General features: G+C 30.3%; 3 protein-coding genes and 1 pseudogene across 5 annotated transcripts; 3 read left to right on the top strand and 1 right to left on the bottom strand.

Annotated features, from left to right (window-relative positions):
- The first annotated feature begins 2,080 nt into the window (after positions 1-2,080).
- LOC121230474 (geranylgeranyl pyrophosphate synthase, chloroplastic-like) lies at positions 2,081-2,788 on the top strand. Its single transcript, XM_041115369.1, has one exon. It carries the CDS (start codon positions 2,081-2,083, stop codon positions 2,786-2,788), a length of 708 nt encoding a protein of 235 aa, XP_040971303.1.
- Positions 2,789-5,467: 2,679 nt separating this feature from the next.
- On the top strand, positions 5,468-8,405 carry LOC121230472 (beta-glucosidase 44-like; annotated as a pseudogene).
- A 2,924-nt stretch (positions 8,406-11,329) lies between these two features.
- LOC121230466 (uncharacterized) lies at positions 11,330-25,157 on the top strand. 3 transcript variants are annotated; one of them, XM_041115355.1, is made up of 5 exons: positions 11,330-11,570; positions 11,688-11,927; positions 12,085-12,214; positions 22,536-24,144; positions 24,244-25,157. In XM_041115355.1, exons 2-5 carry the CDS (start codon positions 11,698-11,700, stop codon positions 24,870-24,872), a joined length of 2,598 nt encoding a protein of 865 aa, XP_040971289.1. In that variant the 5' UTR covers positions 11,330-11,570; positions 11,688-11,697; the 3' UTR covers positions 24,873-25,157. The 3 variants fall into 3 exon arrangements, with proteins under 3 accessions (XP_040971289.1, XP_040971293.1, XP_040971295.1); XM_041115359.1 differs by having other exon boundaries at positions 11,359-11,570; positions 11,688-11,891; XM_041115361.1 differs by lacking the exons at positions 11,330-11,570; positions 11,688-11,927; positions 12,085-12,214 and adding an exon at positions 21,982-22,141 and having other exon boundaries at positions 22,290-24,144.
- On the bottom strand, positions 15,686-18,418 carry LOC121203465 (protein SRG1). Its single transcript, XM_041115364.1, has 4 exons — positions 18,088-18,418; positions 17,568-17,818; positions 16,513-16,834; positions 15,686-15,998 (listed from the first exon to the last, which is right to left on the bottom strand). Exons 1-4 carry the CDS (start codon positions 18,328-18,330, stop codon positions 15,762-15,764), a joined length of 1,053 nt encoding a protein of 350 aa, XP_040971298.1. The 5' UTR covers positions 18,331-18,418; the 3' UTR covers positions 15,686-15,761.
- Positions 25,158-26,494: the final 1,337 nt, after the last annotated feature.

The following is a 26,494-nucleotide window of genomic DNA, read 5'->3' as shown; positions in this document are numbered from 1 at the left end:
TTTAGGTCAATTGGGCCTTGTAGGCCACATGGGCTAGCCAAGTAGGCAAGTGGGCCACACAGACGTGTGAGCCCAAAATTTAAAATTTATCCCTAAGGTCGTAATCATCGTATGAATCGAATATAGCCCTTCCATAGGGTTCGTGTGGTACACATTGGTCTATAAATCATTATTTTTTATGTTCTGTTAGTGTTAAATATGATTTATGAACGCATGAGTAGTATGTTAGATGTGATAGCATGACCTGTTATATGTTAATATTATCTAAATCTGATGTGTAAAGCATGTATGTAATACATGTAAATGATATTTGTTTAGTTCTACATATACATTGGGGTGGGATTATAATTATGGAGGAAGTGTGAGTAGTTTAATTTATCTATCATATTTGGTGACTCAGGCACATATATCTATTTCAGGTGGGTTACGACATTTTGATCATGGGCTTAGTCTGCATATATTCTATAAAGTGACATATGATCACTTAGAGGTATGTGGGGTTGGATGGGTATTTAATGCCCTAATTAGTGTTTAGGGATGGTTGGAAATGGTGCGTAGTGAATAATGGTAGGATTTGAATCTATATCTGTTATGCATTTGAATCTGTATTTGCTATGCATTGATGTCTATATCAGTTCCGTAGTCTGTTTAAGCATGATTATCTAATTTATTGTATGTATTGAGTTATACACTGAGATTGTAAGCTCACTCTCTGATTGTTTGATTCTTAGGTAACCCTCAGACATAAGACGGATCGGTGTAACGAAAGCTCGGTTTTACATATTTGCTTTGCATTTCCTTAACTTTGTCCTATTTAATCTAATTTCATTCCGTTGGACTATTTCGAAATTTGGGACTGTTTTGAATTTTTGGAACTGTTTTTAAATCCAGTTTTTTGTTTTATTTTTCATTTAGAACCATTAAAACATTTTAGATGACATCAAATCTTTATGCAAATTATGGACTTCAAAATCAAATCGTGTTTTCCAAAACTTTATTTAACTAAGAAATTCCACTGCAAAACTAAGTGATTTTACAAGTAACCATCAGCAGAACTAATACATTATCTAAAAGGAAGTTTTCCTCAATCAAACTGGAGTTTTTTCACTCCATGTTGGCTTTAATTATTTTACTGTTTCAAAATGGTTTATGGATTTTCGAACGAATTTAGATAACACCTCCAGATCTGGTCATAACATCTAGGTTAGGTTTGGAGTGTTACAGGATAATTCTATACATTGTGTCAAAAAAAGTAGATATGATTAAAACCTATAAAAAATAGTTTAAAAAATTTGTAATTATTTGCTCAATTTTATTAATTTTTAGTAGTGAAAAGTGTTAGTATTACTTCAATTGTACTTATCTACTCAATTTTAAACATTATAAAGATTAAATTACCTCATTATTTTCACATGGATTAAATTGCTGGTTATCTTATAGGTTATTAATTAAAATAGTTATCACTATCATCAAGTGTCCTTATTTATTTACTTTCTATTAAATTGGTGGAAAACAATAAATTGCTTCTAACATTATAATACATAGGCATTCTAGGTATTTATCCTATTAATTGAAAATATTCTCATTAAACTAAATATTTATTTATAATAATTAATAATTATTATACAATTATTAAACTATTAATTTTAATTCTTATACAATTATTAATTATTATAAATAAATATTTAGTTTAATGAGAATGCTTGCAATTAATAGGATAGATACCTAGAATGCCAATTTATTATAAGGTTAGAAGCAATTTGTTCTTTTTCATCAATTTAACCCCTATATTTTTAATAGTTTATTAATAGTTTAATAATTTAACTATAACTAATTAGGGATGATAATGGAGCGGGACAGGTCGATACGAAATTTATTGAGCAATTCATGTTTTTCCATCCTTCTAAATAACACTCAGTTCAACAAATACGGCACATACCAATTCAAAAGCTTCATTATGCAAGGCAGTCCATTTCAAGGATTCGAATTTGAAGCATACATGGCCATGAAGGCCAAAAAGATTAACAAAATGCTTGATGAAGTAATACCATTGCGACATCCATGAAAACTTAATGAAGCAATGAGGTACTCTCTTCTAGCTGGTGGCAAACGTGTACGTCCCATTCTTTGTATTGCTTCATGTGAACTAGTAGGAGGTGATGAATCATTAGCAATGCCAATAGCTTGTGCTATAGAAATGATACATACAGCATCGTTAATCCATGATGACTTTCCTTGTATGGACAACGATGATCTTCGAAGAGGTAAACCAACAAACCACAAAGTTTTCGGTGAATCAACCGCTGTTCTTGCCGGTGATGCACTTCTTTCCCTTGCTTTCGAATACATTGCTTGTAAAGCAAATAACGTTTCACCAGATCGTCTGGTTCGAGTTTTTGCCGAGTTGAGTTCAGCAATAGGGTCAAAAGGGCTTGTGGCAGGTCAATTAGTGGATATTGAGAGTGAAGGAAAAGTAGTGAGCTTGAAAGAATTAGAGTTCATTCATGTTCATAAAACAGCTAAGCTATTAGAAGCTTGTGTTGTTTGTGGTGTAATAATAGGGGGTGGAAATGATAATAATAATGAAAAGGTTAGAATATATGCAAGGTTTATAGGGTTGTTATTTCAAGTGGTGGATGATATTTTGGATGTGACTAAGTCATCAATGGAGTTGGGGAAGACAGCAGGCAAGGACTTGGTTAGTAATAAGGCAACTTATCCAAAGGTGATGGGTATTGACGAGGCTAAAAATTTTGCTTACCATTTGATGAATCAAGCTGTTCAATAGCTTGCTTGTTTTGATACTGCAAAGGCTGCTCCATTGTATCATTTGGCATATTATATTGCTAATCGACAGAACTAATTACTTATTGATGTAACCTTTGAGTATGAGTTTTATGTAGGTAAAAGTTTTATACATATCTTTATATTAGGAGTTAAATTGTATTTTACCCCCTTTATTATAAAAACGAGTAAATTAATTTCCGTATATTAGATCAAAAAGTAAATTACCATTTATATTAAAAAATTCATCTATTTGTATTGTTAAAAACTAAAGTGGTTGACGGAATAACTGGACAGTGACACATGATAAGCCATTTGCACGTCATACTGATGTATATAGACTAGTTTTTAATAGTAGAAATGGCTTGTTTGCTCTTTAATCAAACATAAAAAGACTAATTTGCATTTTTTTTTGGTAGAGGGAGGCAAAATGCAATTCAACCCCTAGTACAAGGGCTCCATAATACTTTTATCATTTTATGTAGTATTAATAAATAATAATATGACATCTTATCATTAAATAAAATAAAAAATAGGAAAAGACTTATAAATAAATACTAATAATTTTATTTAAATATAATTAATTATAACTATTATAAATAAATACTAAAAACTCTAGCAATTTTAGTTCTCAAGTTTGTTGTGATAATTTTCTTCATCGATTCGAATTTCGTGTAATTTTATTATTTGTGAACAATATATAATTAATTTAAATATCTTAAAATTATTATTCATGCAATATTAAGTTTTGATTTACACAAAATCAATATCTTGAATATTTTATGTAAGTACAATATAATTTTTAGTTCATCGAACTTAACAATTGATTCCACTTTGCTTCATGTACTTTTTTATCCACTTTAATGTTTGAATTTGGTAACTAAATTTATTTTAGCTCCTAAAACTTAACAATATAAAACTTTAGTCTTTAATATTGTGTCGCATCATCACTTAAAAATTTAAATTTTTTTTATAAATTTTTAAGTATAACGTGATACAATCTTAAAATATTGGATACAATGTTTTAATCATGACATATTCAACCCATAAATAAACAAGAAAGAAAGTCTGCGGTTCTCAGCCTGAAAAAAAAAATCTGAATTAAGAGTACTGAGTAGCCATGAAAAGCCTGGTGTACCTTTCACTGTAAAGAACACTTGAATGAGTTGAAGGCTTTGATTATTCCATAAGTGCCTTTCAAAGCTTTTCCCCATAACATAGTATCTGTAAATATTGCATAGCCAGGCGGCAACTGCGTCTCAAACTTCAAGGCTTTTGTTTCTTTAGTCTCTCGGTCATGCATGCATGCATTAATGCTCCACTTGGCTCATGCAGTGATGCCTCTGCTGGTTTGGGTTCACCACTGAGTCCCTGACTCACTATATCATCGTCTTGTTTTGTTCATATTGTTGTTGGGCTCTATGTCAAGTGTTTTTTCTAGGTCTTACCCTCGAGTATTGTTATATAGGGTATTTCTATTTTCCAATGGTTTTTTAGTAAGATATATCGTACTCTTTTGTGTATTTTCCACCTTTGTTCTTAGACACAACCCTTATATGTCAATAGGATAGTATAAAAATTGGTAAAAGTATTATAAAAACCAGTAGATTACATTTTATCTTTTATATTAAAAAAATAAAATAAAATAATTTTTATACGTTAGATCAAAGAGTAAAAAAAAAAATTTCCTGCCTCATACCCGTCCAAGTTCCTGTACGATTCATTATATGTATATGAAACCAATGAACCCTATCCCTTATCTCACTAAACATTATGAGAAACACCAATTTAAACTAATCATCCCATCATCATCATTATCATCATACTCTGCATGCCAGCTCTATGTGAAAACCCTACCTCGTATATATAAAAGTTTCAAAACCCTGTTTTTGTTGATGTCTGTTGGATATGTCTTCGTTTTGCAAATTAATATCCATGCATCTCCATGTATGTGTTTGTATATATATGTGTATGTATGTATAGCTGAAGGGTTTTGAAGCCATCATCATCGTCACTGTCCATGACCCACGTGGTCGGCTCGGTTTTTGTAGCAGCAACAACAGTGTTTGCGTCATTCATATACAGTTGCTATCTAAAAGGACCAATAATTATTACCATATAGTAATAGTAAAGTTGGTGAAGGGCAGTAGGCTACAGTATATATTACTTGGTTGAAATTTGCTATTACTCCTTATATTTTACAAAAATTATGGATTTAGTATTGTATTTTAATTTAGCTATTTTTAGTATTTATATTTTTAAAATTTTTAAATTTAAATATTTACTAAACAATAATTATTAAATTCATTATATTATGTTATTTCCAGAATTTAATATGTCAACATATTATTATATGTATAATATCATATTAACTTATTATTCTTAAATAAGTGTAATATCGATGTAACATCTCTTATCCAGATTGTTGACGACCCTTGACAGTGACACTACATTTGATGCTTGAAAGCTTCCAACCTCCTACTCAAATCAAACTATATCATAAAATCCAACTTATAACAAAAGTTCATTTCTTAAATATTTTCTCTTTTCATTATTTATATAGTTAGTTATAGATTCTCTAAACCAATAAAATATTGTTTAAAAGATTTGATTTTTTTTTATTTGATTTCAAAATATTATATTATGAAAAAATCATTTGGCATCAAAATTTTCCATCCCACACCTCTCTATAAATAGGGATGGATAACAAGGTTTTTAATTCATTAAGAAAACCAAGCCTTAACCACCATGAAGCCTTTAGTGATTTTACTATCTTTCACTTTTTTTAGCACAACTTTATATGCAAATTCCCATTCACAGCAGCATTTTGACACTGGAGGCTTGAGTAGAGAAAGTTTTCCAGAGGGATTCTTATTTGGAACAGCAGCATCAGCGTACCAAGTGGAAGGAATGGCTAGCGAAAATGGTAGAGGGCCTAGCATATGGGATGCATTTGTTAAAACTCCAAGTTAAATGAAATGGTCTCTCTTTTTTCTTTTTCTTCTTTGTGGCCTTTTTTTTATGACTTGAAACAGGACGTATTGCAAATAATGAGACTGGTGAAGTTTCTATTGATCAATACCATCGCTATAAGGTATCATTTTTCCTTTTTTATTTCACATTGCATTACAAGAAAAGCATTCACTTTCTTATTCCTGTGTGAAGCTCCCCATGCTTCCAATTTTATCACTACCTATTGTCTTTCTTCTTGTTTGCAGGAAGATGTTGATTTGATGCAGATGTTGAATTTTGACGCCCATCGATTTTCGATCTCGTGGTCGAGAATTTTCCCAAGTATATAAGCTATTTGTTTCGATTATATCAATAATCAACTAATTTGAAATAATTATCATATACATTTTAAGACTAATAATTAAAAAATCATACTTGTAGATGGGACAGGAGAGGTAAACTGGAAAGGAGTTGACTACATAATAGATTGATTGACTATTTGCTAGAAAAAGGTACGTATAGATACAGATACATACACATGTTGAGCATAGTTAATATAACATGTGGCATGAACGCAGGAATCACTCCACATGCGAATTTGTATCACTACGATTTGCCACTAGCACTTCAAGAAAAATATTTAGGTTTGCTGGACAGACAAGTTATGTAAGTCCAAAAACAATAAATATTTTTCAAAGAGAAAAGCTAATATTTGAGAAATTTTGCTTAAATTGGAAAATAATTTTACTGTGATTTGAATTTTGTAGCCAGGATTTTGCTGATTATGCAAAATTTTGTTTCAAGACATTTGGTGATAGAGTAAAGACTTGGATGACTTTCAATGAACCGAGAGTGGTTGCTGCTCTTGGTTTTGACAATGGCATCAACCCTCCTAATAGATGTTCAAAGCAATTTGGAAATTGCACTGATGGAAACTCTGCCACCGAGCCTTAGATTGCAGCACATCATTTGATTTTAAGTCATGCAGAAGCTGTTAAAAGATATCGTGAAAAATATCAAGTAATTGTCTAGAAATTGTTGTTTTTTATATATTTACGTAGATGTCTAATACACTTATTTGAATGAATTTGATGAGGTCTCTTTTCAGGCTAAACAAAATGGAAGAATAGGTATTTTCTTGGACTTTGTTTGGTACGAACCTCTAACAAGATCTAAAGCTGACAACTATGCTGCACAACGAGCAAGAGACTTTCATATTGGGTGGTAAAATCTCTGATGAATAGACAAATTAATCATCCTATAGAAATGCTTATATGTTTTTCGAAAATATAATAAATGAAACATTTCTCATCCAAAAGACCAAAAATATACCAACAGGTCCTCGTTGTTTTAGCTTCATTTTCTTTCAAAAATTCATATCCAAAACATATTGTTATTGAATATGATTTTGTAGGTTTTTGCACCCTCTAGTTTATGGAAAATATCCAAGGACGATGCAGAAAATTGTAAGAGAAAGGCTTCCAAAATTCACCAAAAGTGAAGTGGAGAAAGTGAGAAACTCATTTGATGTTCTTTGTGTGAACCATTATACTTCGTACTACATATACGAGCCGCATCAACCTCCGTCCAATGTAACTGGTTACCAACAAGATTGGAATACTGGGTTTGCTTGTAATTTCATCATCTCTTTTTTTCATAGAATTTTTTTTTATTGTTTCCTTACTATGAACTAATTAATTTATGTTGTCATTTAACAGATGAACGCAATGGTGTGCCAATCGGTCACCGGGTAATTATTGTGCAATTACATCATCAACTTTTTCAATCTATTAATAATGCTTTTTACAAAACATAAATTAATATATAAAAAGTATTATGCTCAATTTTGACTTTGGTGGCAAATTTAAGATGTTTATCTCAGAAATAAAAATTTGATGGCATTTTCAATCTTTAATATTCTTAATCATGTCAATTCTAGCTCAAATGTCTAATTTACAATAAATATAGGCTCACTCCGAATGGTTATATGAAGTTCCATGGGGTATGTACAAAGCAGTGACGTATGTAACAAAACGTTATGGAAGCCCAAATATAATTCTTTCTGAAAATGGTGAGACGACAAATATTTCCACTCGAATATAATTTTTTTGTTTGTCCATTTTTTATTTCTTTAAAGAAAGTGTATCTAATTATTATTTTGTTTTGTTAATTAACGACAGGAATGGATGATCCTGGCAATCTCACATTTCTTGAATCGTTATATGATATTAATAGAGTAAACTTTTATAGAAGCTACTTAAAGGAATTGAAAAGAGCTATGGACGATGGAGCTAATGTTACCGGCTACTTTGCTTGGTCAATTCTAGATAATTTCGAATGGTTATTAGGATATACCTCGAGATTTGGTCTGGTGTATGTTGATCACAATGATCTCAAGAGATATCCCAAGCTCTCAGCATATTGGTTCAAGCAAATGCTCGAAAGAAAGAATTCTTAGTATTGATTAAGAATACTTTTAGGATTTTAATGTCGTTTTAGATTTTTTTTATCGTGATTTTGGTTTTAACTTTTCTATTTAGAATAATCTCTTTCTAGATTTATCATTTAGAGATTTTGTAATAAATTATTTGGTGGACAAATTTTAATTTTATAATTTATGGTGAAAAATGTTGTCTAGCCATATTAAGGTTCATTCCTTTTTAAAGATACCTATCATTCATTGTATATGAAATTTACTTGAAAGTTATATTTGTAAATAGTGATTAATGAAAAATTATAAATTAAATAAGAGTATTATTAGCATGTTTACAACTTTGAACATTACAAATCTGCAAACTAAAATCTAAATAATTTTTTTATCTCCGGTGGGATGAACAAAATTCGATTCGAAAAAATAAAAAAGAAAATTAAATTTCGAGTTAATCGAATCGAGTTGTTTGAGTCAACTTAAATAAGTAATTCGAGTTTTGAGTTCAAGTCCAAGTTGAATTTTACAATTCAAATAACTCAAATAATTCGAATATTTCTAATAACATATTAATGTAAATACCCCTTTGGTCCTTTTCAATTTTTAAAATGAGCAAATTAGTCTCTCTCTCAACAAAAATTACAAAAAAATTCAAAAAAAAATTAAAACTTAAAATATTTTTAAAAATTTTAACATTTATACTTTTAAAATATTATAAAATTTTAAAAAAAATTCTAAAGCATATATAAAGAAACTTAAAATTTTAAAAATTTTCTAAAAAAAATAATTTTGGGACCTAAATAAATAAATTAATTATTCAAGCTTATCTTATTATTTTTTAATATATATAGTTTCAAATTTATGTGCTCAAACATGGAATTAGTTTACTGCAATAATATTTTAATTGACATGTTTAGTTTTTTAATATAACTCGAACAATTTTACTTGATTCGACTCGACTCGATTCGTAAACATTTCAAATCAAATTAGGATGATAAAATACGATGATAAAATACGACTCGTTAACTCAAAATTTTTTCACTTGATTCGATCAAAGGCTCACCCCTAATCTCTAACACTTACTATCAAATCAATTAGGATTTAAGGTAAGCTCTGCTACTCATCAATTGGTATCGATCAACCATTTTGATCGTCGAATTGTCGCTTGAACATCACTAGTTGGACTTTAAAAAAATTTAACAATTCAATCACTTAAATAAAAACTTTCTAATAATTTATTGACTTAAATAAAAAATTTTAAATAATTCAGTAACTAAAACGTAAATTTACTAATAATTTAATGATATTGAATAAGCCTTACCCATTAAAAAAATATGAAATAAGAAAAGTATTCACTCAAAATTTGTGATCACAAGCTGAGAAGTAGCCATCTCTTTACTTGAAAGATGAATTATGACAATAACATCACATTGCCATGTCCACCATTATTGTTGCACCATCACATCTCCTTACCCCATGATTAGAAGAAATAGATCTTAGGTACATTAGGATATAGGGTCGAAGGGACTGGAGGATATAGGGTTGTCTAAGGATTAAAATGAGAATTTGGTATTAACTAAAATTTCATTTCAAGGAAAGTTCTGGACATCTAATTATAATTTTAATTATTTTATTGTGAAATTACGATTTAATCTTTATATTTTAATAACATAATCTTACCTTATTGTTTTTATAAGAAAAATAATAATATGGTGGTCCATAATACGTCCATTGCAACTTATAGATGAGTTTTCTTTGTCATAGATGGTACCTAATAGTACTTAAAACATTTTTTTTGTCACAAATGGTACTTAATAGTTCTTTCATAAAATAAAATCAGTGTTTTAGAATCGGATTTGACTGATTGGCCGGTAGATCGAACCGATTGGACTAAGAATCAACTTGGGTACTGGTCCAAAAATAATTAATACAGATCAATTGAATTAAACTAAAAAAATTAATTGAACCGATTTTTCTCTATTTTGTAATTTTTTTATTTTTTTATGAATTTTTAATAATTTAGTTAATCGAATCGGACAAACCAATCAAATCGAGAATCAGTGGCATGATCGGTTTAACCATTGATCTGATTCTAAAACCATTAATAAAAACCATGTAACCCAAAAGAAGTCCAAGTGAGAGGAAGAAAAAAGAAAGAAAATATAAAGTAAAAAAGAAAATAATTTTTCTGTTCTTTTTACTGCATGATAAATTTTAATTTGATACTTTAAAAAATAGATTTAACGATTGAACTAACAGAAGTACTAATCCGAGAAAAAAATAATTTAAGTAGCACTTATGACAAAAAAATATTTAGGTATTATAACGAGAAAACGATATAGTTTAAGTACCAATTTACAAATTTTGAGGTATATAATTTTTACTCAATTGAATTAATATTTAATTGACCCGAGACATTAATTCAATTAAAAATTTATTTCCTTCTATGTAAGCATTATGTCATTAATGACATGAATAAAAATACGTCATAGCATTATCATAAGTTTGAATGTACAGCTTGCTTTCTTTTAATGACGTGAAATATTTGGAGTAAACTAATAGAAAGCATCAAAGTTTACCCAGAATAAATTTAGGGTAAATTTTATTTAAAGTTACTGAATTATTAGAAGTTTACATTTTGATCATTTAACTTCGAAAAGTTCTAAAATGATCATTAAACAATTTAAATTTTTTTATTTAAGTTACTTTCTCTCCTCTTCTACAGTTTAATTTTTTTCAAGAAACAATTTTGAATGTCATCAATTTACAAACCAAAATCTAAACAACTTTCTTTTCTGATCTTCGATATTAATCATTAGATCAGCTTGGATCTAAGATTTTTTTTTTTTACTCATCGATGAGTTTTGTTCCATCATATTGATCATTAAATCGTCGCTCGAAAATATTCGAATAGTCTTGTGACTATTTTATAAATTTTTAAAGTTCAGCCATGAAAATGTAAACTTACTAATATTTTAAAAGCTTTAGTGTAATTTACTCATAAATTTAAATATTAATGTAAGGAAAAAGATATTATTTATGAATAAAGCTATAAATAATAATAAAAAGGAAAATAAAAAACGACGGCGTTTAGGTTCTTTTTGACAGAGTGAAAATCACCGAACAAGTGGTCAAATAAGAGAGCAGAGTAGCACATAAAAACCGTGCCTCTCATAACGGAACACCTTCAATATATTATTTTTAAAAATAAAATAAATAATAAAAAGGGAAAACTCAACGAACGGTGTTGATAAAACCTGGTTGGCTCATCAGATCTGATCTGAGTCGACTTATCTTTTTCCTTTCTTCTCCAGCGTCCGATTTTCCCTTGAAAATCCAATCTCTTTCACTCCCGCCCTTTTCCATTTTTCTTTTTAATCAATTTCAATTTTTTTCCCACTTTCTGGTAATTTTCTCCCTTTTTTTTCTTCCTAGGGTTTATCATTTATGTTTAGAAAATTAGAGATATTTTGATTTTAATTAATATTTATTATGATTTTCGATGATTTATTGGATGAGTTAGGATTCTTTACATGGCGACGTCGGCACCGGTTCCGGCGAGTCCAGGCGGCGGTGGAAGTCACGAGAGCGGCGGCGAGCAAAGCCCGAGATCCAACGTGCGAGAACAAGAGAGGTTTCTCCCTATCGCTAACATTAGCCGTATCATGAAGAAAGCTCTCCCTGCTAACGCTAAGATCGCTAAAGATGCTAAGGAGACCGTACAAGAGTGCGTTTCGGAGTTCATCAGCTTCATCACTAGCGAGTTCGATTCTTTTGCTTATTTTCCTTCTTTCTTTTGTTTTTCATTTTTTTTATTAATTTTGGCTTTTTATTAACTGTTTTAGCTGAATTTTGTTAATTTCATCATATGAAATTTATTTATTTTTAATTGTAAAATTGGGCATGAAATTGATGTGCAGAGCCAGCGACAAGTGCCAGAAGGAGAAGAGGAAGACAATTAACGGGGACGATCTTCTCTGGGCTATGGCAACTTTAGGGTTTGAAGATTACATCGATCCGCTTAAGATTTACCTTACCAAATATAGAGAGGTAATTATCTAAAAACTGTTCTTTGTCATTTGATCCATTTTTACCCTTATGGTTATTTTGGATGTTTATTTGTGACCCTTTAATCTAAAGTAAAACTTATTATCATCCTATATGTTAGAGGCAGAATCAAATGACTTCGTAAAAACTTAATAGGTATTTGACAAGTGTATAGATAATAGTGAATTAACAAAAAGAAATTTATATAGGTAATTGTCCATGTGAAAATAATGGCAAATAAATTTGGCTTATGGATGGTGACATATATGAGATTTCAATTTTTTTTCTCTGAAACCAAATGGGCCCTCTGGTTTTAAATAATTGTGTATTCTCTGACTTCTATATTGGTTTTGATAGCTAATTTTTTTGTTAAGTTGTATTGGACTGATTTTTGTTTTTTGGCGTGTATGTGTGGTTATTTTCATGGTCAATTTGGGTCATTGCAGATGGAGGTGAGTTAATGCTTTTCTCTACAAATCAAGTTGCTAATTATTAAATATTATATTGCCTCATATTTGTCTCCTCTAAGCTACCTCTCTGATATGGCTTTGTTTTTCAAACTATGTTGTTTGGTAGGGTGATACAAAGGGTTCGGTTAAAGGTGGAGATACATTTGCTAAGAAAGATGTCCAACCAGGTCCAAATGCCCAGGTAGGGTGTAAGGTTTTTTTTTTTTTTTTTTTGTTTGAGATTTCTCCTGCATTCATTTAAGTTTTGGTCCTCACTCATGCATTGCACATCTTTTGTTCCTTTCTTAAAATTAAGGTCGTCCCTACACAAATTATGCCATCTTTTTCTTTGATCTTTCTGGTAAACTAGACAAGCTTTGACATCTTATTCCATCTTCTGGTAAATAATTCTCACAGCTTGCTCATCAGGGTTCATTCTCGCAAGGTGTTTATTATGGGAATTCTCAATCTCAAGTAATCTCTCTCTCTCTCTCTCTCCCTCTTTTTGTGCTGTGGAACCTATTAATGCATAAACACACTAGTGACTCCTTACATATGGCAGCTTGTGGTTATCCGTCTCCTTTTTGTTTGGTTTTGGTGTCTCATATGGCAGCTTATGCTTGTTAACGATCATAACCTAGCCTGTCAAAGTACAAGTGGTGAACATTTTTTATTTGCTGAATGCTTGTCGCTTAACCTGATAATAAATAACCTAATAACATTAGTTTGTCAATGAAACCTCAGAAAGTATCTTCACAGAGTTTAATAGCTATTTGAGTATTGTACTACTACTACATTTATTTCCAAACTATCCGTGATGATTCATTGTTGTTGTGATGCATCATCTTCCATCAATTTTGCTTTAGGGTGTGCTTGGTTGAGTGAAAAGAGGGAAGGACCAAAAGATGAGAGTGGAAAAGTTGAAGCAAAATAAATTTTGAGCTTACTTGATAAGAAAGAAAAATGAGAGTAAAGAAAATAAGAAAGACGAGTATTTTCCATGATAATGCATAAAAAGAAATCATTTTAAATTGGAATGACAAGAGGAGACAAAATGAGAGAGATATAAGTAAACATTATACATTTGTTAAAATTTTCATTTTTCCATCTTTTCTACCAAGCACTCTAGTGAAAATATATATATAATGCTTATATCTTTCAATTTTCTGTCTTTTCGATGTTCTTTTCACCCTACCAAGCAAAGACTTGATGGTATTACTCGATGATGTTTAAATTTTAAGAAAGAAATAAAATTTAGTTGGTCAGTCCGGTTCTAATATCTCTTAACTTTTGTAGTCACAAGCCCATATGATGGCTTCTGATGCCCGGCACTGAGAACGAGACCAAATCCTTCTTGAGCCAATTTCATCATCCAAATCTCATTGAATTATCATGTTTCAATGGTGGCAAAAACAGGTGTGAAAAACTGACATTTTGGATGGTTCAGATCATCCTTCACATGTAAGCTGTTAATATCAGTATATTTGGAGTAGATTGAGTTGTGTGAAAGAAATGGTGTAAATGTTAAGAGGGTATTATTGTAGATTTGAACTGTTGGAGAGAACATAATATTGTGTTATTAATGACATTGTTTAGGGAACTTGGTAGTTTATGTTCATCATATATTTATAACTGAACAATTTAAGGTTCAAATACAATGTACAAAGTTTATTTATGTGATTGCTGATTTCTACTCTTTGGATATTGTTATTGTTGCCAAATTTGGTGATTGTTGATTTCTACTATTTTATGTATCTCATTTTTATGGAATTGTATGATTTCTTGTCAAATTTAGTGATTGTTGATTTCTACTCTTTTATGTATCTCTTTTTTATGGAATTGTATGCTTTCTTATTGTGGAAAAAAATTGGAGGACAGGGTAAGGATTAGCTTAGAATTTTTATTGGGTTACTTTCTGAAAAGTTTGGTTTGGAAAAGTAAGACTTTTGAAAATTGTTGTGCAAAAAAAAGTTTAGCATTTATATCAAAAAGTATTTTGAAAAGTAAAAAATAAGTTATTTTAAATTATATTTAAAATTGTTGAATTTAAATATTAAATGTTTTTTTAAGTAATTAATATAAATTATTTTTAATATTTAATTTGAACATATAAATTATATATTAGATATTAAAAAGGTAAATTACACTAGTAGTTACTTAACTATTAGTATTTTTTTTTTTGTCATTTAACTATTCGAATTTTTTCTTTTATGGTCATCAGCTGTTAAATTACTTATACCAATAGAAGGATGTAGTAGTTTTTAAATTGCCATAATAGTAATTTTAACCCTCAAAATTTATATATTTTATCAATTTAGTCTTAATTATAAAAAGTAATTTAACTCTCAACATTTACACATATTTCGGTCTCTTTTTTTATTGTTTTACTTTTATTTGTGACATTAATGATTAATTTTAAAAGAATAAGAAAAAATAAAAATTATTATCTTAAATTTTTTAGGTGGTTTTATTTTTGGTATATTTTCGATCAAATTTAGATTTAGTTGATAAATTTATTTTTTTATTATATTTATAATCTAAGTTGATATTTGTTAATTCTAAAATAGTAATATTACATCTTCGTAATAATTATTTCTATCACTCACGATTTTTAAATTTACAAGAGTTATGTTTATACACTATTATAATATCTAAAATATGATTCATATATCAAAATTATATTTTACAAAAAAAAATTATATTAATTGCTTAAAATTATTTAAAATCGATATTTCACATATCACAATATTAACAAATTTAAATATTATTTAAATTATCTTTATAACATCGTATCTAAAACAAACACTTTTTTAGAACGGCTAAAACAATTATTTTAACTTTTCACAACATTTTTTAATAACAGTTTAATTAAATTATCCTAATTACATACAAACATATATTAATCGTATATTTATTACATTCTTTTTTTCAACCCAATCATTTATTATTTTGACCCCAAACTTAACCAATTTCCCATTAATATATACAGCTGTTTTACTAATAAATATTGGCTGCAAAATGCAAATTTAAACCTTAAAAACGATATTATTGAGAAGATAACTACGAACCTTATACATAAACTGTAAAACCAACCAATTATTTTAAACTTGTGCAGTATGGAGAGCTCTCATACCTCTTTGGTAATGCTCCCAATGTATGATTTCATAATCTTTAACATGCTTGAAAAGTCTTGGTCTTTCCTCATTCACTAGACCATCTTGGGGTCCAATCTCTTTGTTTTTCTCTGGTGTGTAGAAAACTGCAATTGATGTCCTCACTTTCTCTTTGTCTGTTATTACTCTATGAACTGGGCTCTTGAATATCCCATTTGTCATTATCTGTCACAAATTTCGAATATAAAAAGTAAAACAATATGAAAAATATTCTTTGAAAAAATCATAGTCATCATTATTTTCGTGTTTATTTCTTGTATTATAATCAAGTAAAAGTATCATAGATGACATTGTACTAGGAATAGGATTATATTTTAGTCCATTTATTTAAAAAAATAGACAAATTAATTATTATATGTTAAATCAAAGAGCAAATTGATCCTTTATATTAAAATTTTCATCCAAATCTACTGTTCAAACCGTATTGCTAATAGAATAACCATAAAGTTACATGTGACGTGTCATGTGTACTTCGTTCTGACATACAATGACCAGTTTTTAATAGTAGATATAGATAAAAATTTTAACAGAATGACTAATTTGCTCTTTGATATAATATCTAGAAATTAATTTATCTATTTTTTGACTAGAGGGATCAAGTCAAAACACAATCCGATTTTTAATATAAAGGTCCACATTACACTTTTATCATCATAGTTGTGTATGTATGTACGCCTACCTCCATTTGATCACCCATGAGGATGAAGAGGGCATTTGGTACGGTGGGAACAGTAAGCCATTGTTGATTTTGTAGGATTTGAAGGCCTTCAATATCTTGCAAGATGATGGTGTAACCTGTGCCATCTGAATGAGGTTTTAAGCCAAGAACAATGTCAGGCCTTTGACAACATGGGTAATGGTTAAACCTTGCTTGCAATGTTGCTCCTTCACCAAATTGTTCCAAGAAGCAGTTTTCCTCTAAATGCAATGACTTAGCCATGGATTTTGAAACAAGCTTTGTCACCATCCTCATCTTGCATGTGTAATTTTCTAAAATTTTGCTGCAATAAAGAATGGTGGGTTAGTCACATCTTCACAACCATGAAGCCTGTTATGGTTGCGCATAAAAGTCCGTGATCAAAGTACATAAAACAGTCTAAGACAATCATTTGAGTAAAGGAAAACTATATTCATATAACTAATTTATTAGAAAGTTTACGTTTTTGTCAAAAAGATACAAAATAGTTACTAAACTATTTGAAAGTTTTTGCTTCTTAAGTCATTGAACCAAAATCACTTGCCAGTTAAGTTTTTTTTTAAATTTGGCTAGCAAGCTCTTAGTGACAATTTGACAATCGATGTGGTGGATTAATACCTATTGATGAGTAGAAGAACATATCTTAGATCCAAGTTGAATTGACAGTCAATATCGAAGATTAGAAAAGAAAGTTGTTAGATTTTGGTTCATTTATGATTCAAAATTGTTTTGTAAAAAAAGCTTAATTACAAAAAAGAAAGGAAAAGATTACTTTTAATTAGTGCAGACGTGCAATGGTGCAAACAAATAATATCATACAACAATGATTTTAAGACTCTCATAGTGAAAAACCATCGAGAAACTCATGTTATGCATAGGTGTACTCAAATTGAATGAAAGGGGAAAGGTCCAAGAATTTCAATACCCTTCAATTTAAGCCATTTTCAACATAATGTTTACTTTTTGACCCCTCCAAAGTTTTAAATTTTTATTTTGACCCAATATCGAATTCCTAGTTTTGCTCCAAGGTAACTCACCTGAATGATTGAGGGTTTTGAGGCCAAAACTTGGGGACCCTTAAATCATAAGGGTAAACAGTGAGAAGCAAACGATCTTGCCAGTCAAGGAATTGACCTTGTTCAGGTGAAGGATCACCTCCATATCCTTCCATCTCTTCCACTACTCCTTTGCTGTATTTCTTCTTCTCTTCCATTGACTGTCGAAAGAATTCCCTCGTCACTTGCTGAATCTCATCAAGAAATGAACTTGGTATCCCATGATTTATAGCCTGAAACAAATTAACCATCCTATTACATACATCTCAAAAAATAGGTAAATTATTTTATACATATTAAATACTTGTAGGGACTAATTTTTAACAACAAAAATAAATAAAATTTTTAATAAAGTGATTAATTTACTCTTCTTTCTAATTAATTTATCTATTTTTTTTTAAATAGAATGGAGTAAAATGAAATCCAAATAAGAGAGTTTTTAATGGTACTTTTAGCTCTAAAAAAGAAAAGAAAACTGGGTTTACAGTGTTGAATTCCAAACCTGAAAGCAACCCCAACAGCATAGTGCTGATTTCAGCTTCTGCAATTCTTCTTCAGTGCTTGATGATGAGAGGAGACTAAGGTCGATAATAGGGATTGGAGCTAACGGGGAAATTGGAGCATTTTGAGCATCTTTTTCATCTCTACAAATGTAAAGTGATACGGGTTGTTCGCCATTGACGACCATTTCTTGAACTCGCCTTGACAACAGCACCTCAGCAAGGGTATTTGAAGAACTCGCCATGTTTGATACTACTAAGATTACTCGGAAATCGCTTTGTATTAACAAGGTCAAGTTAAGTTTATAAGGTAGGCGTTGAGGGGTATCAAACAGAAATAATGACGTCTATGTCACACTATTAATAGTTTTCCGTCGTATCAGTAATTCATTCTAAATTTTAGTATTTTTATTTTTAAAAAAATTAAACCTAATTAAAAATTCTGAAATTTAGAACAAAATTATTGATGTGATCGGAAATGTATAATATCTCTATTTCTATTTCATACTATCTGTAAATTAGTTTCTCTTTTTTTTAAATGTAATTATAAAATAAAATCAATTAAGGATAAATTGCGTTTAAGGTCACTAAACTATTAATAAGTTTACAAAATAGTCATTAAATTATTTAAAAACTTTTATTTAAGTCATTAAATTGTTAAAATCGTTATTGTACTTGTATGACTTTCTTTGTTCGCATTTAATATTGATTTTGACTCCAAAGGTATCTATTGGTTGATACAAAAAGTATGATAACAACATTGAGGAATATATTTAAAGAAAGAAATACTTCGATTTATTTTTAAATTGGATAAATATAATTATATATGTACGTAATATATGTACATAAAATGATATTATATCAATAATTATATAGATAATTTATAAAAAAATCAAACCAAAATTTTATATATAAAATTACATATTAAATTAAAATTTATGTATAATTTTAAAATTCATCCCTATAGCTTGTGTACGAGGGTCGGTTAAACCTTCAATGACACTTGATTGGACCAAACTGAAAGATAATTTTTTTTTGTATATTTTTTCTGAATAGATGTTTAGATATTTTTGTGCACACCCCTTGATGACCAGAGGAAAAACGTAAGCAGTGATGTAATTTAATTTAATTTTTGTGAAGCAATTATTTACGTATTCTTTAGTTTTTTTAATTATAAATAATAAAAAAATTAATTTTTTCTCAAAATTAATTTTTAGACCATGACTTTAACTAATATTTTGAAAGTGTGGTAGCCCGTCTTTGAAGATTAATGATTTATTACGGATTGGATCCAATTGAATCAAACGAATCAAAAATTTAATTTAAAGAGATTCGATAAAATAAATTGAAGACTTATCTTGAATATCTCTAAAATATTCTAGACTTTATTAAGATATTCTTGATGTTGCATTTGTTGTGCTTGGGTGGGAATACAGATTGTGCTTAATTCTTTATAGTACCAAGTCCGATATACTTTATGCATCGAGATTTTAACACTTAAATTGTTCTATAAACAAATTAGTCGTTGAATCTTAATTTTGTCAAAATCATAAATAATAATGGAATTCATACTAACAAGAAAGTGAATTAACGTTGTTGGATTGTGTGCCATCACTATAGAGTGCCTACGCATATCAAGCCAAAAGATGCTTCAAAATCTTGAGACTTGAGGTTGAAGTAGGCATCAATATTTAAAAGATTATTGTTAATCTAGTGCGGTATTTTGATACTGGATGCTCTCACCACATTAATAGTAACATCGTTATAGTACCTAATATCACCGTCACCGTTATTTTTACACTAATTGTAGGTAAACGTATTGTCCATCCAAATGGGCCGTTAATATAAGTTATAGATGAGTCTATAATACCAATTTTATGTCTTTAAAATTTAATGAGGTGTCATTATTTTATTGAGGCTTAAAAAGTAATGTGATTCTAATATAAGTTACTCCCTACAATAAATATAGATTCGATAACGGTGAATGTACCAAATTAATCCATCTACTATTGGATGGATTAATTTAGTCCATGTACTATTAAAAAAAATCAATTAAGGCCAAACTAGAACATAGCTAACGTTATATTGTTAAAAAAGTTTTTATGGTTCTGTAAATAAAATATTTTGTCTGGAATTGAATTGCAGTTGAAAATAATAAATTACAATATATTTTTTCAATTCAATTATAAAATTTTTTATTTAGATCAGACTTGAGTAAAAATTTAGACTCATTTTTCGACTCGGATCCGGGCCTAATAATCGGGTCTAAAATATTGTTAAAACTTGGCTCAAAATCAACCCGACCCATGAGCAACTCTAATTGCACATTGGTATGTATTCTTTTCACACACGTAAGAGTTTTTTTTTTTAATTTTAAATCACTAACCAACCCCCAAAAAAACTCAATTAAATCAGGATATTATTTACTTTTTTAAGTTAACTCCTTATTTTCCGTCATTTTCTGGGCATCCAAACAAAAAAAAACCTCCAAAAGTCAATTAAAATACCCAGGATATTATTTACTTTCCGAAAAAAAGCAATTTTTGTTTAGAAAGTCAACTAAAATACTATTATTTACTTTCCAAATATATCTCCTCATTTTCTCAAATTTCTCAGCATCCAAACAAATCCGATCTTTAAAAACAATAAAAAATACTAAAATAGTGTACCCAATATCAAAGAAATTCAAATCTTGAAATACATAATCCTACTGGAAAATCAACCTCTAAGGAAATAAAATTAAATCCAGAAAAAATAATAATCAATAAAAATATTAGGATATTATTCAAAAATCAACAAGAAAATTCGAACGAGAAGTACATCGTTAAGGTTGAGAAGAGATCACGGTCGGAATTGAAGGTCGATTAAACGACTATATTTTAAGGTCGAGCTTAGATTTTGTTGAAACTTGAGTCTCAATTTCATGATTTACAATATCACTTTTAATAAAAACCATTTAAAAATTCGAGGAGGGAAGAAGGAATAGAGTTTGTTAGTGCTATTTTTGAATTGAAAAACGCGCCAAATAATGAACGCGACTATTAAATGACTAGGGTTATGTAAATTTATTATTCGTTAAATATAATTGAATTTTCACGTGATATTGATTGTGTGATCAAATAACAGTAAAATAATATGTTAGTTTAATAGCACCAGCTAACAATTTTATCAATTTGAACATACTAATAATATTAAATATCTAAAACTATCTCATATTAAAGTATAGAGATTTCGTTAATAAAAAGGGCAAGCTGCACTTGAGGTCATTAAATTATTAGTAAGTTTATATTTTGGTTATTTAATTTGAAAAAGTTACAAAATAGTCACTAAACTATTCAAAAGTTTTTATTTAATCACTAGATTGTTAAAATTGTTGTTACATGTCTCCTCTATTTGCACCGTCTGTACCAATTAAAAACTCTCTTTTACCTTCTCTTCTATAGTTTACTTTTTTTTTCATGAAATAGTATTGAACATCATGAAACTACAAATCGAAATTCCAATAGCTTTTTTTTTCTGATCTTCGACACTGATTGTCAAATCGACTTTGATCTAATGTATATTCTTCTTCTATTCCTCGATGGGTACTGATCCATTGTACTGATCGTTGAATTATCGCTTGGATCCTCACTAGTCGGACTTTATAAGAAAAAAGAAGTTAACAACCCAATAACTTAAATAAAAACTTTCAAAAAATCTGGTGATTAAAATGAAAACTTTTGAATAATTCAGTAACTATTTTATAATTTTTTAAAGTTGAGTGAATAAAACATAAAGTTACTAATAATTTAATAATCTTTAATGTAGGTTAACCAAAAAAATAGAGACTAAATATCAAATTTCAACATAGTAGAGGGACTAAAACACAAAATTAGACCAAAAGAGGAAAAGAAAAGAAAATGAAAATCCTGTTTAACACACCAGACACGATTCCACTTCCCTCAAATTTTTTTTTACTCTCTATCCCCAAAACCCTTTTTTCCCAAATTTCTCAGGTTTTTTCATATTTGACTCTCGAATTAGAGCAACTTCATTTCTCTGCTGCTCCAAAATCAAGTAATTTCGTTAATCTCATTGCTAATTAGTTTCATATATTAGTACTTTTTTTGTTCTTTTAACTATTTACTAGGTTTGTTTTATTCTAGTGAATTTAGAGTTTTTGATGTTTTCTTTTCTTTCTTTCTTTTCTTGTTATGATTTTTAGGGTGCTTTAATGTCGCAAAAAGTTAGTGAAGAAATCGACTTGAACTGTGATGCTGTTTCGGTTGACCGTGAAAACGGGGATAATGATGTAAATATTAAGGATTCTGGAACTTGTTTGAAAGAAAGTGTAAATGAGGCAGGGGAAGGAAGCAAAGTTGAGAGTGTAAAAGATGAAGAGGTAAATTTGGAAGCTGATATTGGGTCTTTAGGTGAAGAGGTGGCTTTCGGCTCGGGTGAAGTTTCGAAGATGGAGGTTGATGGAGAGTTGAAAGGAAATGGAGATGGTGAGTGTGTCTCTGTGGAAGAGAAGAAACCAGTGGTGGCCGAAGAAATGGCTGTGAAATCTTCTAGTGAGGTTGCTGAAGACCTTAATGTTGGACTGTGTCGTAGTGGGGATCCATTGCTAGAGGGAACTAGTGTTCAGTCTGTCTCAATTGTTGACGATACTACTCATTCTGGTGACGAGAGGCTGAATTCTCCAGATTTAAGTCATGAAAACTCTTTACCTTGCGGGGACCAGAAAGAGAGTTTGAACCATCAATCTTCTTGTGGATTAGAAAGCCGGGATATGGAAATTGATGCACACGATGATACCAAAAAGAAACGAAATGCAGAAAATAGGTCTAGTGTGTTAATTGATGGGGTAGACTCGAATCAATCTACAAGCACGGATGAGGATGAGGATGAAGATGTAAAACACGAAGAACCTGAATTTTGTGTCTCGGATTTAGTGTGGGGTAAAGTAAGGAGTCACCCTTGGTGGCCAGGACAAATATTTGATTATTCAGATGCCTCATCGAAGGCAAAGAAGTATTTTAAAAAGGGCTGTTATTTGGTTGCGTATTATGGTGATCAGACATTTGCTTGGAATGAAGAGTCACGGATCAAGCCGTTTAGGCCTCATTTCTCGCGTATGGAAAAGCAGAACAATATGGAAGAGTTTCACAATGCTGTGGATTGTGCTTTGGACAAGGTTTCTAGACGGGTAGAGTTTGGTCTGGCCTGTTCCTGCATTTCCAAGGAAGCATATGCTGAGATCAAAACTGAGATAATTGTTAACGCTGGGATCCGGGAAGAATCTAGTAGAAGAGTCGGTGGGGATCGATTCTCGACTGCTGCTTCTTTTGACCCTTCTGAACTTGTTGAGACTATGAAAGCGTTGGCCCTTTCACCTTTGTACAGTGAGGTTGATAGACTGCAATTCACAACATCACAGGCACAATTATTGGCATTCCATCGTTGGAAAGGTTATTCCCAGCTACCCGAGTTTCTAAATCTTGGTGGCTTATTAGAGACTGATGCAGAAATCCCTTTGTTTGAGGAAATGAAAACTGAAGTTCCTAGTTCCAAGGTTGAAAAAGAGATGCCCGAGAATCAAGATAAAATCCCTGCAGGTCCGTGCAAAAAGGAGAAAAGCTTGTCGGAGTTTTTAGCTGAAAGACGGTTGAGCTTGCAGAAAGTTAAAAGGAAATTGAATAACAATGCTGGTGACAAGTTAACTTCTTCTTCACCTGCGAAAAAACTAAAGGCTGTTGACACTCTGCATGATGACTCAGCATCGAAACTGAACAAAAGTTATGTGTCACCAGGGTCTGGTGATAAGTCTTTGCAGTCTAAGCAAACTTTCAGGGTTGGAGCTAGCATACTTAGGGTTGCAAGTCTACTCAATGGTTCAACGGTTTCATCTCCACTATTTAAGCATTGCGATGGGAAATTTCAAAAATCTGCAGTTAACAACAAAAAGAAAGGAAAATCTATGTCTGGCAAGTCTCCTGGGAAGGTTTCTCGGACAGGTGCTTCATCACCTACTGAGATTCACTCACAGCTTTGCTCGGCTGCCACAGATCCCTTGAAAGGTTATAATTTATTGACCCCTATAGTTTCTTTCTTTACAGAACTGAGGAATTCAATTGCTACGGATCTTAACTGCTTTGAAATGTCTGAACAATCTTTAGATCAAGGAACGGATGATATAATGAGGGAGAAATCAACTGGTTCCAAAGTTACTGGAAGGTCTGAGCTGGCCTCGATTAAAGACTCTTCTTGTCCTGACAGGATAATCCGATGCCTTCCCGAAGAGCAATCACCGGTTGACAAGGGCAATGAAACCTCCGAGGTTTCTCCAAACACACAACCAACTGTTCAAGCAAGTGTCAATACGGATTCTGAACCGAAACATACAGTGGAAGGTGAAATTCTTGGAACAGAAACAGAGAAGCAGCAGATAGCAGACTCAGATGAAAGTTTTACGAAGGATCAAACTCCAACTGCCCTGATTCTGAACTTTTCAGACATCGATTCAGTTCCCTCGGTAGAAGACCTTAATAAAACCTTTAGCCATTACGGGCCATTGGTTTCACCAGGTGCTGAAGTGTTCAAAAAGAGCACCCGAGCCAAAGTGGTTTTCAAAAGACGAGCAGATGCAGAAATGGCCTTCAGCAGTTCCGGAAAGTACAGCATTTTCGGTCCCTCACTTGTTAGTTACCGCCTGAAACGACTAGCTGTTGCACCAACTAAAGCTTCTACCGGTTCAACGAAGCGAATCAGGGTGGGTGAAACACGTGAAGATGAAAATACTACTTGATGATGGCTTATAGTATGGTGAAAGTTGATGTAGAAAAGAAAGGTTAAGCCATTCATAGCTCAAGGTATGAACTTCTAAAATGCCTTTCTTTATGAAAATTATATTATTATATACAATTATCTTGGTAGGTTGTATTAGTTGAAAATGTTGGTAGTATCAAAACACTTGACTTAGCTATCAAATTCTTAGTGGCAAGCAGGTTAATTTACTTATGGCTTAGTAGCTAACCATCTCTAACATTTTGATTTTGTTGTGTGGTCAAAACTTCTTTTACATTCATTTTCACCACATTTTTTGCATTGCTTTTTCTATTTCTCTGGGTGTTGTATAGAAATCCTTAAGCATCAAAGCATCATTTTGAGTATGGATTTCTTGTTGAATCAGATGTTTTCTTAAATTGCAACAGCTTTTTGAGATAAAAGATGGAACCATTAGTAAGTCTCAAATATTTAGTTTCATCAAATCATACCTTTGAGTTCTATTATTATCAAGTCAAGACACTTGTGTTCATTTCATTGAGTAGTTTTAAGGTACAAAGTTGCTCATTTGTGAATTTCTGGTTCTTGTGTTAAAGTGTATGATGAGTTAACTTTTCCATATTAGAATTACTTGGGGAGTTAGTAGAAGTTATCAAATTTGTTAAAGTTTGGTTATTGATAATAAAATTATAAGTTAATCCTTTCAAAAATAATATAGTAATAATTTTTTATTATTTAGTTTTAACTCAGTTGATCATCTTATTATTGCAATGAGTTTAATGGTGTTTTTGGATATAATAAAATATATTTGACCTATTCAAACATCTGGGTTGAATGGCAGGGCATATTTTGAAACCCCCATATGGCATTGTAATGATGAAGATTTGAAGGTGGCAAGCAGCGCCTTCTTATCATCACCTTAACCCGCTCATCATCTGACAGGAAATAATATGCCCCAACACATTATAAAAATATTTATACAAACACAATACACTGAATTACTTGGATCCTGAATTATTTTACTTTCATCTTTACCAAGTATATAACAAATTCAACAAATTATACTATTTTTTCATCAATTTTTACTATTTACATTGTTGATAAAAAAAAAATCAAAGATGTGTCAAGTATATTTAAAAAAAATTAATTTATTCTTTAATTTATCGTAAAAATAAAATGTAATTTAATTTTTAATACAAATTATGCGTAAAACAAATTTTATGTATCATGCCATTCAATTTTTACGCAATTTACAAAAGGTTAAAATATGTCATAAATTTGAAGTTTAATATTTTTTTTCTTATTTTTAAAAATTTAACATATTTACTTTTCAAATTTCAAGATTTAAATTTAGTTATTAAAATTATTAAAATTATTTCGTTAAATTTTACATTATTACTAAGTAAGTATTGTTTAATTTCAAAATATAACACCAACAAAATGAACAAAGTTGACACTTAGATCAAAATTTTAAAATCTGAAAAATGGAAAGATTAAATTCTTAAAAACAAAAATATAAGGATCAAATTCAAATTTATAAAGAATATAAAGACCTATTAAAATCTAAATCTCATCAACCGTCGCATGATTCAAAATCAAACGGTCCAAATCACCTAATCACCACCACTAAAAGTCACAAAGTAT

The sequence above is a fragment of the Gossypium hirsutum genome, chromosome A01, assembly GCF_007990345.1.
Source record: "Gossypium hirsutum isolate 1008001.06 chromosome A01, Gossypium_hirsutum_v2.1, whole genome shotgun sequence".
In the NCBI taxonomy this organism is placed as follows: Eukaryota; Viridiplantae; Streptophyta; class Magnoliopsida; order Malvales; family Malvaceae; genus Gossypium; species Gossypium hirsutum.
The sequence above is the reverse complement of the archived record's forward strand: the minus strand, read 5'-3'. Positions and strand labels throughout refer to the sequence as shown.